The 17,091-nt window shown below is 44.3% G+C and overlaps 1 protein-coding gene across 2 annotated transcripts in view; it reads left to right on the plus strand.

Annotated features, from left to right (window-relative positions):
* Positions 1 to 2,018: 2,018 nt before the first annotated feature.
* SAE1 (SUMO1 activating enzyme subunit 1) overlaps positions 2,019 to 17,091 on the plus strand; it is a 43,120-nt gene continuing 28,047 nt past the window's right edge. The window contains exons 1-3 of one of the 2 annotated variants that reach the window (XM_088458110.1): positions 2,019 to 2,203; positions 2,760 to 2,871; positions 9,508 to 9,681. In XM_088458110.1, coding sequence (XP_088314236.1) covers positions 2,112 to 2,203; positions 2,760 to 2,871; positions 9,508 to 9,681 — 378 coding nt within the window. In that variant the 5' untranslated portion in view covers positions 2,019 to 2,111. Of the gene's footprint in view, positions 2,276 to 2,758; positions 2,872 to 9,507; positions 9,682 to 17,091 lie in introns of both variants that reach the window. The other variant, XM_088458112.1, reaches the window with a different exon arrangement.

Genomic DNA, 17,091 nt, shown 5'->3' on the forward strand with positions numbered 1-17,091 from the left:
TGAAAGTCATGTAGACATGTAGACATGAAAGTCGACATTTTGACCATGTTGACATTATGCATGATGTAATGATAACTGTCAACCTAATATACCAGACCCCCGAGGATAAGGCTGGGGCAAGTGCACACTGATAATGGGTTTTACAAAACCAAGCGTACAGATAGAGGTGATGCAGTCACAACTCTGCATGAAACTGAATACCTGCATTTAGTTCCATGCATACAATGGACTCGATTCAATTCAGCGCGATGCTGAATAGCCCCTGGATGGAGCTCCCGGAGCTATTCAATTCAGCGCGCTGTTTGGTCCGCCAGCTACCAGCTAAGTCGGAGACTTTCGGTTCTCACGACCGAACCTGGGTGTTTAGTCCGAGAAACAGCATTCTCCGATTAAAGTGCTGGCCGCGAGGCTGATAGCTCCGTTTTAAGACGGAAAACAGCCTTGCGGCCGGAGCTTTTGTCGTATTACTCCTCGCACCCTCAGGGGGTGCGAGATGAAATCCTTTAGTCAGACCAAACTGCACGCTGCATTGAATCGAAATTTCGGCTCACTTGCATTGACCTCTGATTTGGCCCCACTGTCTGTACGGAGATAAGCCCACTTATCTGATCTAAACACACAGACGTTTTCTCCCTTTCTCCTTTGAAATAAACAGAGATTGTATGGCAAAAAAAAACAGTCATAGCATCAATGGAACTAGTGACAGAAAGTCTGCTCAGCTGTTATAATATATTCCTCCATAATGGTTACTCATACAACCTCAGTATGTGGACCCATACCATGTGCACTGTATAACAATTGTTAATAAAGAATTTAAAAACATGGGGGGTCTATTTATTAAGCCTTGGCTGGAGATAAGGCCCCTACACACGGAACAATATTGCACACGATCCGACGGATTGGAACGAAAATTCAGCAATATCGTTCCGTGTGTATGCATGATATCATGCATTGCGCGCTCCCGTAAGGTGGTCCGTCACTTTGCCTGATCTTTCTGCATGTTGAAAAGATCAGGCGAAGCAACTGACGATTCCATGCAGCGCTATGTGGGGGGGGGCTATCAGGCGGTTGGGCATTGGACTGCCCCATGTGTAGGGACAGCCTGCTGTCGGCCCTCAGATCGACGATCGCATCGTTGGGTACACATCGTGTAGCTAGCTATAAAGTGAACGGAGATAAGGTACCAGCCAATTAGCTCCTAACTGCCATGTCATAGGCTGTTTGGAAAATGTTAGGAGCTGGTTGGCTGGTACTTTATCTCCAAGGCTTAGTAAATAGACCCCATGGTGCCAGTGACACAGAAAGCTCTATGTTGTGGGAGGTAACTACATAGAACACATTTTATATAACCAATGGAAGAGAGCAGCAGTCACACAGATTCGTTTTTATTATTTTAGAACTTATTCTAACATTGCATCATGTTTGTGGTTTCTTTCTGCACTTCTGCAATCCTTGTGCTGCAGTGGCCTCAGTCAGTGATGGGATGATGCTCTTCCTTCGTTGCTACTTTTTTTTACTATGTTTACTTAACATTTAGCTAACAGGCTCATTTTGAACGTGTCCTCTAATTTGCACAGTACGGTTTCCCCTACTTTACTAGCAGTAACAAGAAGAGCATACAGTGTAAGTGTACGTTATATATCCCCACATCTGTGCAGTCCAGCATCATCATCACATGCCGCCTAAAGCAGGCTTGGCCAGCCTGTGGCTCTCCAGCTGTTGTGAAACTACAAGTCCCAGGATGCCCTGCAACAGTTTTAGCATTCCCTAATAGCAAAACTGTAGCAGGGCATGCTGGAGCTTGTAGTTTCACAACACCTGGAGAGCCACAGGTTGGCCAGGTCTGGCCTAAAGAATGAGAGCCCAAAAACGAAAGAAATGCAGAGGCTTTCAGAATTACTGTATGCATGCACTGCAGACAGAGAATACTCTTCTTTATATAGCAAACGCTTCAGTGACTTTATCCAATCACATCGGATTCCGGGGCTCACGTGAGGCGGTCACGAGCAAAGGTCACGTGTGATTGTCCGCGGCTAGTGACGACACGTGCCCCGCCCCCTGTTGTCCTCCATTCATACGGTGCGAGTGTGTGGACTGTGTAACGGGAGAAGATGGTGGAGAAGGAGGAGGCGGTGATCAGTGAGGAGGAGGCCGCGCAGTATGACCGGCAGATCCGCCTATGGGGGTTGGAGGCACAGAGGAGGTGAACACAATGCTCGTACTGGCCCATGGAGGAGACACTGTCCCCCTGGGCCTCTTATACTATACTATACGTACTTATAGGTTATTACTATACTTATATCATCACTATACTTATTATACTGATTATATAGTTATTTACTATTCCAATACATTATTCTGCCACTTGAGATAAGCAGCCCGGATTCGGGTCTGAAAACACAGCATATATGTCATGTTTTCCAGATAGCACAGATCTCGCCTGGTTTGGGTCGCTTATAAGTGATCCATTATATGCAAGATCCAGGAAAATGACGTGTCGCTGGTTTTCATGCCTGGTCTCGGTGGGAAGAACCGAGTGAAGCCAGATGCACTTATTTCTACCTAACACCATGGACAGCTCTGGGACTTATAGTGCTACTAGTGTCCACTGAAAGTTGCTATTCCTGTAGGGATGCATTATTTTATACATCCACACCCCATGGGACATTGTGCCTATGACTTCTATGCTATAGATGAGTGACCTGAATCCTTTGTGTAGTCTGTATTCCTCATGCTGAACCTGCATTTTTGTTTCCCAGGCTTCGAGCATCTAGAGTACTTCTGGTTGGGCTGAGAGGCCTGGGGGCTGAAGTGGCAAAGAATCTCATCCTAGCAGGAGTGAAGGGGCTGACCTTGCTGGACCATCGGCAGGTGGGAGATGAGTCTCATACTGAGCTCTGACAGAGCCTGTGGCTCCATTTTACACTTTGCAGGCAAAATGTTCTTTCATTTGATGTGGCAAACTGAGTGTACACTGGGCCATAAAAGTACGGTGCAGTGCTGCACGCAGGCTATGGATGAAAGGCAACCTTCACCATGGTTTACAACGTGACACCTAAGAGTACGGCTGCTGACATAAAGCGGATGGCAAACGAAGGACAATGGAAAGGTCGACAGTGTCTAGGTAGACGGGCAATAGGTCAACATGGATGAAGATCGACAGGTACAAAATGTCGACATGATCAAAAGAAAAGTTTTACATTGGAATGGTCAACACAAAAATGGTCGACACTTTTTTTTTTTTTTTAGGGTTAGTCACTTCTTAACGGAGGGCTAGAGTTTTGCTCTAGACGGGACGGTTAGGGTTAGGCACTAGGAGGGTTAGGCACTAGGAAAACTTTTGACCATGTTGACCTTTTGTACCTGTCGACCAGTTGGTGTCGATCTTTTGACTGTCTGTTTAAATAGTGTAGATCTTTTAATCCACACCCACATAAAGCATGGCTGTTTGGTCATGTGTCTTAAGAAAATGTAACACCCTTCATGGCATTGCATAATTTATTGCCAATTGGAAAAAGATTCTGCACCACTGTAATAGAGGTGGAATACAGCACCATATCCTGTATTTCTCTATTAAATTCCATTACCCCACATAGAGACACCAATGTATAATCTATAGGGCAGATGCAGATTCTGAGCTCTGGAGACTTATTATCAATGAACCTAAGCCAGGCATTTATATTTATGTGTTGTTTTTGCCCCTTCAGTGGTAAATCCACGGGGGTTGTCCTAGCCATAAAAGCACCGCTCTACACTTGAGGGGACTGTTCAGTGGTATCGAGCTAGCTATACTACCCGGAGAATTGATTTTCAGTATAAAGGGCCCCATACATCTGCCGGCCGTTTCCCCCATCGGACTGGAACCGGCGATCGGAAGTGTCGATCAGCGGCCATCAATGATTGTCAATCTGTCGGGGAATCAGTGAAACTCTTCATGTTAAAAATCCCCGATTTGCTGATCACAATTATATTTTGGTCGGGATCAGCAAATTAGGGAAATCCAACATGTTGGATATCACCGACTCCACGCGTCTGGAGATTATGGAATTGCACCAATACATTGCAGATGTATGGGTGGCTTTAAGTCTGTTTTAGGGTGTGGAAGCCATACGCAGCTTGTCCAATCCTCTTTCCTGTCTTATTGATTGCAAATTCCCAGTTGTTACAGCAGTTACAGCACGTCCTGTCATTGGTAAGTGTCCTGAACTCCAGTAGCTCTCTCTGAAATTTTACTAATTTCTTCTTCTAAATACTAAACATTCCTGGATTTTTCTGCTCATGGACAGTGACTGTGATGAGAAGCCTCAGTAGACTGGGATATTCATGGCCCGTGGATGTCTGGACACACACAGCCATAGTGGTGTATATTGGATAAGTTTGTGCTGTGTGCATGAGCCATTTCTTGGGCTCTCTGAAACCATGTTACTGGCATCGCCTGGTTTTCAGTTGTGGATAAGACACTATCTGTATCATCTAAGATATAGAGTAACTATAACTTTAGATGTTAAACTAATAGTACTGATAAGTTAAATCTATCAATAAATGAGAAAGTAAAAAACAAAATACGAAACATCTGAAATCATTTAAGGTAGTTATAACCCACACACGTAGACAGTATTGGAAAAATATGTAAGGGTCCATTCGGTTAGACTTGCCCTGCGAGTCTGCGCGGCTATATGCTACACCCATGGTAGCTCTGGACACACACAATTTAGTTGGCAGCCCCACAGGGCAGCATACAGAAATCGGTGAATCCAGGGTGAAATCGGGGGTGGGGTGGGGGGGGGGGGGGCAAGCTACGTTGCAACTATTTGGATCAAATAGTTCCATGCATGGATTCTTGGCATCCATGCATGGAACAAGACCCAAATAAAGTTGAGTATTTTTCTGTAGTTTTACTTATTGAATGAAAATTACAAACAGATGTAAATGTTACTATTTATGCTCCCAGGGCAGCAGTTTAGGGATTACCCATTCCCTACGAAGGAGAACATTAGAATAGAATTGTTGTCCCAGGCCTTTCGGCTAGCCTGGGCTGATTCCTTAGCAGTTCTGAAATACGGATCCTCTGCAGGCTTGGACGGAGTGGATTGACAAATATTACTATATAACCGTGATGCTTCCCTCCTGAAACTGCTACACATGGCTTGGTCAGTAACTAAAGAGGGAGTTGTTTTTAAAATTAAAAAAAAAAACCCCTGTAACTTTTAATTTTCATTTAATCTTTCATTTCTCAATCCTTGAGTTTGGGTAAAGAGGGACAAGTAAACTTTTGTGTATGAAAAGGTAGATATAGATAACCTGCACACATTGGCTTGGATGTGCTGCTCTCTGGGGCTTGTCAAACCCCTTGGTAATATATGGAGGTTAGGTAGAGGAACAGTCGTCCATTGAGGAATCGGCAGTATGTTAAGGTGCATTTAATGTTAGCTACAATGTTGATATTTATATCATACAAAGTAACATGGGAACAATGCAGTAATGTAATACATGTGTGAAATCATAATAAAACATTAATAAAATTGACAAGTAGGTAACATGTAAACACAGTGTTAATGTTGACAAGTAGGTAACTTATAAGCAAAGCAGAGTATTAATAATACTGACAAGTAGGTAACGTGTAAGTAGAGTATTAATAGATTTGACAAGTAGGTAACGTGTAAGCAGATTATTAATAAAATTTACATTTAGGTAATGTGTAAGCAGAGTATTAATGGATTTAACAATTAGGTAATGTGTAAGCAGAGTATTCATAGGTTTGACAGTTAGGTAACGTGTAAGCAGAGTATTAATATGATTGACATTTAGGTAACGTGTCAGCAGAGTATTAATAGTATTGACCTTTAGCTAAAGTGTAAGCAGAGTATTAATGGATTTGACAGGTAGGTAATGTGTAAGCAGAGTATTTTCATACAGTAGCAGATAACAGTGAAGGTGCTACTTGCTGAAGTACTGATATGTAAATGGAAAGTCTTCTTCAGAGTAATTGGGAGTTGTGGTATACAATCCCAGTAACAATAAATCAGGTTGGAAAAACCAATGCCTGGTGCTGATAACGTCCAGCAAGTGAGGAAATTGATATTGCAGTCTTCCATAGAGCGCTCCTATACCTATCCCCCATTCACTATTGTTTGTACTTGCTGTACACCACTAGATGGCGCTATAGCATCTATATCCAGATGGTCTTTATATTTCTTAGATTACAGTTGGATGTTATAAAGGGAAATTCAGGCTAAACACAAGTTGCCTTTAATAAAAGTGACTACTAATAAATATTATATACGTTCAGAAGTTAATTTGTCTTGTCAGGTCTAAATGTGTTTTATGTTAGCTTATACATGACTGCAGACGAAAGGTAAATATATTTGTCTTTTTGCAGCCACTCTAAACTAAATTGCTATGTCCCTCAGTTGGGCTACTGACAGGAAATTACTGTGCAGAGGAAAAATATTCTCCACACTTCAGTTCAATTGATGTTTTTTGATTAACTCCTGAAACTTCTACATATTTATTTGCAAAATATTTTAGTAGTTGTTTTACAACAATATTATTATTGTAATAATTTGAGACACAATTTGACATGGTGGCTTGTTGCGACTGAGTCTAAAGGCGGGTAGCCACTAGACGATATGCTCCATGAGCGATATCGTCTAGTGTTTGACCTGCAGTGCCGGGCTCAATATCTTTAACCGGCCCTCATCCCCATAATTGCAGAACCTGACGATATCGGCAGGTTGCCCTGCAAGTACAGGCAATGAAAGATGTCGTCAATGACGCTGGTCGTTGACTGCATACCCACTGGACGATATCGATATTGTTCAAATCGTCCAATTTATCGTCTAGTAGATACGCGCCTGTAGTTGAGACCAAAACAAGAGCAAGGAACTTTGCACCTTGGTAAAACCATATTGCACTGCAGGTGGGACAGTAGTAAAATGTGCAGAGAGATTTAGACTTGGGAGGGGGGTGTCCCGAACTCAGTTCTACATTGCAGTGTAAAAATAAAGCTCTGCAGCATTTGTGGGCTACATGCAAAAGCAGCCAGTATTTACCCTGAATGCAAAAAACAAATACATGCTTTTCTCCCCCTTGCAGGTGTAAAGTTAACTTTTTTTATTTTGCTTTGCTCCCAACGTAGGGCCAAATGTAATAAGGTTAGAGTTTAGCAGTAAACTCTCACACTTTTTTAACTCAGCCAATGTAATAGTGTCCGAAAACAGGCAAACTGGCATGTTTTTCAGACTAAAAAAAAAATTCTCACAATTTAAATTCTCATCTAGATGTTTTCCCGTTTTGAAGATAAAACTCGATCAATATGAGAGATTACTGCTAAACTCTCACATTTTCTAAACTCTCACCCTATTACATTTGCCCTTAAAATCTTCCCAACTATGTCATCATGTCCTCACTCTCTCATTATTCGGTTGCCCACTCTGTAAACCGGCGACTAATGGATTTCTGCTCACACCCTCATGAGGTTCGAGCAGAAATTCACTCTGACCGCGGTGTTACCGCTTGCAGTCACAGCATCACGTAAGGGAGATGCAGTTTAAACCCCCCCCCGGGCATTAGTGGCTTTAAAGTGCATCTTTCAGCTTAAGTGCCAGACGCGATGCAGTCAATTGAATACCTTTGGGCACTTGGGAGCTACATCCCCACCCCCATGGTACATTCAAGAAACATACTGTAATATTGTACACACAGATATTAGGCAAAGTATATAACAAACAGGTAGCGTACAGCATATGCTAGAGGCATGATACAAGGATTGGAGGAGAGCTTATAATGTAAATATTTGCTGTATTTTGGGAGAAAATAATTTTCCATTTCCAGCCTTTTTTCCCCGTAATGATACTCCAGCGCCAGAGAAGTTGGTCTGTAAAGCATGATCGCTGTATAGGTGTTGGCTGTCATTCCTTCCCGTCTGTCAGATACCCATGCATCGTTGCTAGCCTTCCAGCAGAAAACCTGTTTGCATTTGTCAATCTCCGGGGATCACTGAGGAAGGTTCTCCTTTGATGTGTTAGTGCGTGAAAACAAGAGGGTGTATAAGTCTCTACAAATGTAAAAGAAGAGGGTGTATAAGTCTCTACAAATGTAAAAGAAAACTGACAATTACATGAAGAATAAAACCCAGGTTGTTTTGTGGCACCAATTGCATTTTTCTGTAGCCATTTTTCCTTCTTACTACAGGTATCATTTGTACTGGTGATCGTCATCAGCTGGGGCCGGTTCTATGATGCTGTGTAGATAGCACTGTAAGGCAAAGCCTTGGGGAACTCATGCGTGAGATAAATGTAGAGGTTTCCTGTAGCCATTTTTACTACAGGCATCATTTGTACTGGTGATCGTCATCAGCTGGGGCCGGTTCTATGATGCTGTGTAGATAGCACTGTAAGGCAAAGCCTTGGGGAACTCATGCGTGAGATAAATGTAGAGGTTTTCTGTAAAACCCTGTAGTACAGTGTTTCTCAACCTCAAGTTTTCCCAGCTGGTCATGTTTTGAGGATTTCTGTCTTTGGAAGCCGGTGGGATAATTACTGACCCAGCAAAATAGATGAACTCCCCTGTGCTTGGTTAAATAACTCCCAGAGAGCATGACCTGTTGGTGGTACTCGAGGACTGGTGTTGAGAACCACTGTTCTAGTACTCTCCCTTCAATAATAGTGTTGTGCAGGGTCTCCCAAGCTCAATCCTCAAGGCATCCTAACAGTCCAGGTTTTAAGGATATCCATGCCTGAACACAGATGGTCAAATCAAACTGAGTTAAGTACTAAGTCATCTGTGCTTAAGCATGTATGCCATTAAAACCTGGACTGTTAGGGTTCCTTGAGGACCAAGTTTGGGAAATATATATATATATGTGTGTGTGTGTGTGTTCATATATCACCCTATTAAATATCCAAGTTTGAGCTTTTTTATTTTTCCTTACGTTAAAGTTTTTCAACTGAGGCCGTCTTGTGTTCCATTTATATCTTGGCATTTTCTTACCAGACCTGCAGATGTATCAATACTGACGGTGCTTTATTTATTTCAGACACACAAGAGCAATTTTAAGTTGATATGACTAGTACCACCAGAACAATAGTTGCCGCCTAATTATCATTGATCCATCTACCCACACACCCTTGTATCCAAGTATAGGGCGGTGAGAATATTTATCCATCCATATTTTATTTCCCAGCAGTCCTTTGGGTTAGAGCAGTGTTGGCTAACCTTGACACTCCAGCTGTTGTGGAACTATATATCCCAGCATGCCCTGCCACGGTTTTAGCATGCCCTAATAGCAAAACTGTAGCAGTGCATGCTGGGTTATGTAGTTCCATAACAGCTGGAGTGTCAAGGTTAGCCAACACTGGGTTAGAGCATGTGAGTTTAGTTAATTTCTGTAACTTCACGTGTAATGATCATGTTATCTCATTGGATATAGTCGCATTGTGTGCGTGTGTATACATACATGTAGTTACAGCATATGATACCTGTTTTCATGACTTTTCTAATCATCAGGTGTCTGAGGAGGACTCACATGCCCAGTTCCTCATACCGACTGGATCTCTTGGCCGTAACCGGGCAGAGGCTTCTCTGGAGCGGGCACAGACTCTCAACCCTATGGTTGATGTGAAAGTGGACAATGAGGACATTGAAGAAAAACCAGACGACTTCTTTAAGCAGTTTGATGCTGTGAGTATCTTTCCTAATGGACCACTGCAGTCACTGTACTGAACAGGGAAGTCCTGTCCACACCAGATCACAGGGACCGGAACTTATGGATCCTATTTGATTCTCTTTTTCCCTGATATAAACACAAGCAGCGGGTATTTGTAGTCTCATCATATTTTCTAGTACGACAGTGAGTGAAAACATCTGTAGAGAATATTTCGGTTTACTCCAGTCCTTATACTGTATATCAGACACACAGCAGTGGACTGTGCCATCTTACACGTGGTCTTCTCTGTTGTAGAACTGGCTTGTGCCCTTTAGCGGGTGCACGTTTACATGGCTATTTTATATGTAAGAAACAATCTAGTTGTATGTTTGTAGATCCGGTACTTGCATTGGCCACACATACATGACTGGGTTAAGGCGAGGGTTCAGTGACCAAGTGTGTTTGATGTCTCCTAATATAGCTATTGTAATTACTGTCAGTCATTATGCCATTCATTTTTATAGCAATAGAAATGTCTTCTTTATTGTTTTGCATCTAAATTAAGTTTAGTGCCAGATCCATGGTTTGGATTTGGGTAAAGGGGACTCATGGTTTCATTATTTAATATGGGCTTTAGGAATACCACTTATTCTTGAGTGACAGGTCATTAGGAAGCATTTAATGCAGTCATTTTGTTAATCGATCCGTCCAGTTTGAACACACTAAGTAGTAACGTTATACTAATATTAATTGTTCTATAATGAAAATAACGTTGCTGTCGGCAGTGGGATCCGGTCACACAAATCAGTGAATTATGTTTGCATAAATTTGGTGTAGTTTGGTGACTTGCCTGTGATATCTTATTGCACAGATGAGGGAATTGTGTGTACCACACACTACTTTACATATAGGTGCTTGAATTGTGTTTTCATCAGTTATTGTGTAACATTGGTGAATTATGTTTGCCTCAGACCTCCCCATTAATGGTCAGGTCTCCACCATCAAGATTAAATGGGCCATTCTCCAGAAAGTGAACATAAACTACAAACAAATTAAATTTCACTAACCAGCAATTTGTTTATATTTAGTAAATGTACACATTCCAAAGTATAAGAAACTACTTTGATTTACCTGTAGCTACATTTTAGATTGGTTTTTCATTACACCAATGTAGAAGTTACAAATCATAAAAAACAATCGTTTATTATAACAAAGTTTTCACAATTACTGTTCTGTAATTGTAACTGTTTGGAAGGACCTTATCTATCTTCACTATACCCAATATGCGGTATTTTCAAATACCGGAACTTCAGCCGGCCAATTTAATAACCTGTGGGCCTATTTACAATGGAGGGCCTGGAGCTACAGCTCCATCCCCCCCATTGTTAATCCTGCCATGGTAGAAACAAGTCATTTAACTGTTATGTTTTGAACTAAGCATAAAATTGCCCAAATCATTGTTCCAATATACTAAACACAGCCTACAAGACTGGAAACACGTAATAATTCACACAAGTCCCGTGCATCACTTTCAATTGTCCCGTGCATCACAAGGTTTAAAAAAAAAAAAAAAAAAAATCACAAAATTTCAGGTGTTTAATTATTCAATTTAATTTATACCAAAACAATCTCTGAACTATATTTAAATAGAAAATGCATTTAACAAGCATGTACCCTTTCACACTTCACAGAATTATTCATTTACATTCTGTTAAGGTAGAAAATAATGGGGCAGATGTATGAAGCGCTGGGAAGTGATAAAGTGGAGAGGGATAACGACCAATGAATCGGCTCCCAACTGTCATTTTTAAAACACAGGATTCTATTTACTAAGCAGTGTTAGGAGACAGAGTGAAAAGTGATAAGGTGCCAGCCAATCAGCTCCCAACTGTCATTTTTCAAACAGCCTGTGAGATGGCAGTTAGGAGCTGATTGCCTGGCACCTTATCACTTTTCACTCTGTATCCTCTAGGTCCTCTCTAGGTGAACTCATTAACTCTTTTGACCTCCAATATAATTTCTATGCTGATGATACTCAAATTTACCTTTCTACCCCTGACCTCTCCCCCTTGCTTCTTACCCGTATCTCCAACTGTCTCTCTGCTATCTCTTCATGGATGTCCCAGTGCTTTCTTAAACTTAACATGTCTAAGACTGAGCTGATCATCTTCCAACCCTCTTCCATTACCTCACTTCCCACAATTTCTTTATCTATTGATGGCACAACTATCTCCTCTAGCCCCAAAGTGCCCTGTCTTGGAGTTATCCTAGACTCCTCCCTCTCCTTTAAACCACACATTCAGCACCCCTCGCAGTCCAGGCCACTTCCACCTAAAAAATATTTCCAGGATTAGACCCTTCCTCACCCAGGATACCACTAAAACCCTCATCCACTCACTGGTCATCTCCAGATTGGACTACTGTAACCTTCCCCTAGCTGGCCTCCCGGTCTCCCACCTATCTCCACTACAATCGGTCCTCAATGCTGCTGCTCGGCTCATCTTTCTCTCCAGACGTTCTACATCTGCTTCCCCTCTCCTTCAAGCCCTACACTGGCTCCCCTTCCCCTTCAGATGCCAATTCAAGGTTCTTACACTCGCCTACAAAGCCCTCACCAAATCCTCTCCCGCATACATTTGAGACCTTCTCTCCCTTCATACTCCCGTCCGTCCACTTCGCTCAACAAATGCATGTCATCTCTCCTGCCAACTGATTACTTCCTCCCACTCCCGCATCCGAGATTTTGCCTGTGTCCCTATCAGACTCTCCACCTCACTGCATATCTTCAAACAGCCTCTCAACACCCACTACTTCTTCAAGGCCTTCCAGCTCTCAACCTAACACACATAATACTCTCTCCTCCCTATCTTCCGCCCTTCTGTGTCACGCCTGTCTGTCTGCCCCTCCCCTTTAGAATGTAAGCTCTCATGAGCAGGGACCTCTTCCCTCATGTGCTTCTCCTTACACTTTCTTCTACTCCTTACTCCTCATAAGGGCACCTAACACGTCTCTGCCAACTCCCTGCTGCTTATTGTGAGTGTTTTAATCACTATTGCAGCAATGTATATAATGTCCTTCACTGTAATGTACTGTTACGTGTTTGATTTTTGTTTTGTTTTTTGTTCACTTATTAGTTTTATGTACTATGTAGGGCGCTGCGGAACACTTGTGACGCCATATAAATAAAGGATAATAATAATCCCTGCAGTTCCTCTTTCTTACCATGGGTGTCGCTCTCTGCCCTGGTGCTTCGAACACACTCGGCTGTTGCAACAAATTGCTGAAATATTGATGAGTGTGCTAGAAGCACCAGAGCAGAGAGCGTCTCCCCTGGCAGGAAAGAAGAACTGCACAGGTTGTGACAGGTGCAGGGTGCTAGAATGAACACTAAATGTATTGGCCCACCACCGGTTTGTATAAGGGAGGGATTAATTTAAACACATTGTTTGTTGTCCATCATCCCTGACTGAAAAAGGCCAGATCAGCCGGTGTGCGGAGAGTGCTGTGGGCATAAGCAGCCTGTATTGTTCTGGTCACTGTATTAATATAGATGGCAACTTTCCCCTTAATCGCATGGTGGGTACTGCTCTGCACCAGGACGTGTTGAAGTATTAGGATGTCGGGTCCCATTATAAGAGACTCCATGAGATGCAGAACGAGCAGGGAAATGATACACAGACACTGCACATGTACAGGATTAAGTGTAAACAATAGTGGCTGCACATTGACCATTTACCATGAGAGGAAGCCGACTTCCCGCGTCCGTGCTGTAGAAGTGCTGACTGAGGCGCCTGTCTTGATAATGAAAGTTCCCCTCTTTGCTTCTGCTCTGTGCCAGCGTTTTGTGTCTAGGAGGAAATGGAGAGTAACAACAGGAAGAACTGCATTGGGGGAGATTGTTTTTCTCTCCTTGGCTAGTAGAATATGAAGAGTCTCTCTTTATTCTGGCAGCCTGATTGTGTATAAAAGTGTCCAGGAGAGCGTTGCATGTAATAGCCGTGATCTTCGTTTAGGGACCGTGGGCCTGATTCTGAGACGCACGCAATAGTGGCTGCGCGATTCTTTTTCACTGGTCATGTGCAAAAATATATTTGAGAACTTCTTCTGTGCATTGGTCACCCTGAGTGTACACACAACGGGATGCCGTCAGGAAGCCAACGGTCGAAATGCCAACCGGCGGCTTCCTGACTGTCTAATCCCGGCAGGGGTCTAATGACAGGCGCCGAAATCCCGCCGCCTGTCATTTAACTTAGCCGGGAGCCTGACACCCGGCATACCGATCGAAGGTAAGCTGGGCGCAGACAGCTTGGGGGTGGGGGGGAGGGGTTAGTTTAGGGGCCCCCGGGGGGACTTAGGGTTAGGCACCCCCTGGGAGGGTTAAGTTTAGGCTAGGGGAAGGGGGGATAGGGTTAGGCACCACAGGGGGGAGGTTAGGGTTAGACACCCCCCGCCCCCCGGAGACTTAGGTTTAGGCTGCGGGGAAGGGGCGGTTAGGGTTAGGCGGGGGGGAGGGGGGGTTTGGGTTGGTTGGGGGGATTAGGTTAGTTAGTACTTATCAAAAACAGCTGTTGGGATCTTCACTGGTGCCGATCTTCCTGTGTCGGGATTAAATTAGACATGCGTCCGGCGGTATTCCACACCGATCTCCACTCAAAGGTGCTGTTGCCATCGATTCACATGGTATCAGAAAGGTAGTGGAAAACTGATGGACGTTCCTGGGCAGTCACTGGGCATATTATGGGAGCGTCGTGGGCGTGTCCATGCAAGCGGCGGCATAGGAGGCCATGGTTAGCGGGATAAACTGCTCCTGCCATAGGACTGGTGCGAGTTTCAATGGTGCAAACGATGGTGGTGTATATGGACACACCAGTCCGTATTACAACGGGCGCTAAATGTGGGCGTCTCAGTTTTTACACTTTCGGCTATACGGATGTACACTAGGGAATGAGTTTGTAGGCCATTTGCATAAACTCGCAGACGGAGGGCCGCCAATACACGCTGCTGCGTGTGCTTTCCCGTGCCAGTCAGAATCAATCCTCCTTGCGTAACAGAGAGCCCTGCACTGTATAGTATGTGCAAAGAATTCTTACAAATCAGTTTAACATTTAACTTTAGCGGGATTTTGATCAAATTGGTATTTGTTTATTTACTAGTGACCCGCCCCGGCTTCACACAGGAGTAATTTCATCTTGCCACAGACCCCTGCATCTCATAACAACCTACGCCATGTCACCACAGTACCCTACATCTCATAACAACCTACACATGTCACCACAGTCCCCTGCATCTCATAACATCCTACACATGTCACCACAGTCCCCTGCATCTCATAACATCCTACACATGTCACCACAGTCCCCTGCATCTCATAACATCCTACACATGTCACCACAGACCCCTGCATCTCATAATGACCTACACATATCACCACAGTCCCCTGCATCTCATAATGACCTACACATGTCACCACAGTCCCCTGCATCTCATAACAACCTACACCATGTCACCACAGTCCCCTGCATCTCATTACAACCTACACCGTGTCACCACAGTCCCCTGCATCTCATTACAACCTACGCCATGTCCCCACAGTCCCCTGCATCTCATAATGACCTACACATGTCACCACAGTCCCCTGCATCTCATAACAACCTACACCGTGTCACCACAGTCCCCTGCATCTCATAACAACCTACGCCATGTCACCACAGTCCCCTGCATCTCATAACATCCTACACATGTCACCACAGTCCCCTGCATTTCATAACAACCTACACATGTCACCGCAGTCCCCTGCATTTCATAACAACCTACACATGTCACCACAGTCCCCTGCATTTCATAACAACCTACACATGTCACCGCAGTCCCCTGCACCTCATAACAACCTACACCGTGTCACCACAGTCCCCTGCATCTCATAACAACCTACACCGTGTCACCACATTCCCCTGCATTTCATAACATCCTACACCGTGTCACCACAGCCCCCTGCATTTCATAACATCCTATGCATGTCACCACAGCCCCCTGCATTTCATAACAACCTACGCCATGTCACCACAGCCCCCTGTATCTCATAACAACCTACGCCATGTCACCACAGCCCCCTGTATCTCATAACAACCTACGCCATGTCACCACAGCCCCCTGTATCTCATAACAACCTACACCATGTCACCACATCCCCCTGCATCTCATAACATCCTACACATGTCACCACAGTCCCCTGCATTTCATAACAACCTACACCATGTCCCCACAGTCCCCTGACCGAGAACAGAGCTGACTTCCATGGGAGGTGCCTCCTGTTCACCAAGGGCGTGTGGCTGAGCGGGAACATCACACTGGAGAGGGAGCACTTCACGGTGGAGGAGTGGTGGCCGGAGTCCGCTTGCAGGTTCAGCGTAGGGATGGACAAAGGAGGAATCTGATGGTTACTAACCATCGATGTTTTTGTTCCAATGGTAGTGTTGATGTTTGCCACGATCGAATGGTGGTCCAATGGTTGAATATTATTCCTGATAGCTTTGCCTCTCCTGGCTCCTTCGTGACTACTGTGTCTGCATCAGGGTATCTTCATTTGTTGAAGGCTGTCTCTCACACTCTGGACCTCATTCACACCCGTTCGCAAGCGCTTGAGCGTCCGCAAGCGGGTCGATGTTTGGTTGTGCGCCCGCACAAGCTCCGGAGCGAGACAGAAATTCTCTCGCTCCGTGGCTCACTACAAAAGGGGCGGCTGTCGATGTTGATCGACAGCTCGACCCGTTTTGTAGGCGTGGCGGGGGGGTGGCTTCACAAACGGAGGCGTTCCCAAGCGAACGCCTGCCGTTTGTGGGTGGCCCCACTGACATCACCAGTGATGTCAGTGGGAGAGCTTCCGGCTCTATTAGAGCTGAAAGTTCTCTGGGGCTTGCGGCAGACGCGACCCTACCACAAGGGTCTCATCGCAAGCCCCAATGGTCACGATGGTCTTGACCATCACGACCATCATCCTGGCCACTCGTTAAAGCTGTAGGTGGTAACCCACAGCCTAGCGAGCGGCCAGGATGCCGGATCATTTTTTAGATGCGGCCGCCCTCATTCAGAGCGAACGTTCGCATTTTGTGAGCGGCTCTGAATGAGGTCCTTTGTCTGCCTCAGACATGACCCTGCTCACTCCCTGACTCCTTCAGTCACTGTCTCAGAGAGCTAATCAGAGCCCAGCCCTCGGCCCTGCAGCAGCAACAGTCAGTCACTCAGTTTTTTCTATGACTTGCTTCATTCCAGGGTTGGTTAAAAAAAACAACACTTGTTAAAAAGCATTAAAACAAGGTTGATCAATGTTCTAATACATAGCAATGTTTCACAGTACTAATATAATAATCAGGGTAACATATTTTTTCATTTATACATTAATGCAAAAAAAACTGGTCTAAAAAAAAAAAAAATGGTGGACAGAGAGC

This window comes from Taudactylus pleione, unplaced genomic scaffold (genome assembly GCF_031769625.1).
Source record: "Taudactylus pleione unplaced genomic scaffold, aTauple2 ptg000809l, whole genome shotgun sequence".
NCBI lineage: Eukaryota > Metazoa > Chordata > Amphibia > Anura > Myobatrachidae > Taudactylus > Taudactylus pleione.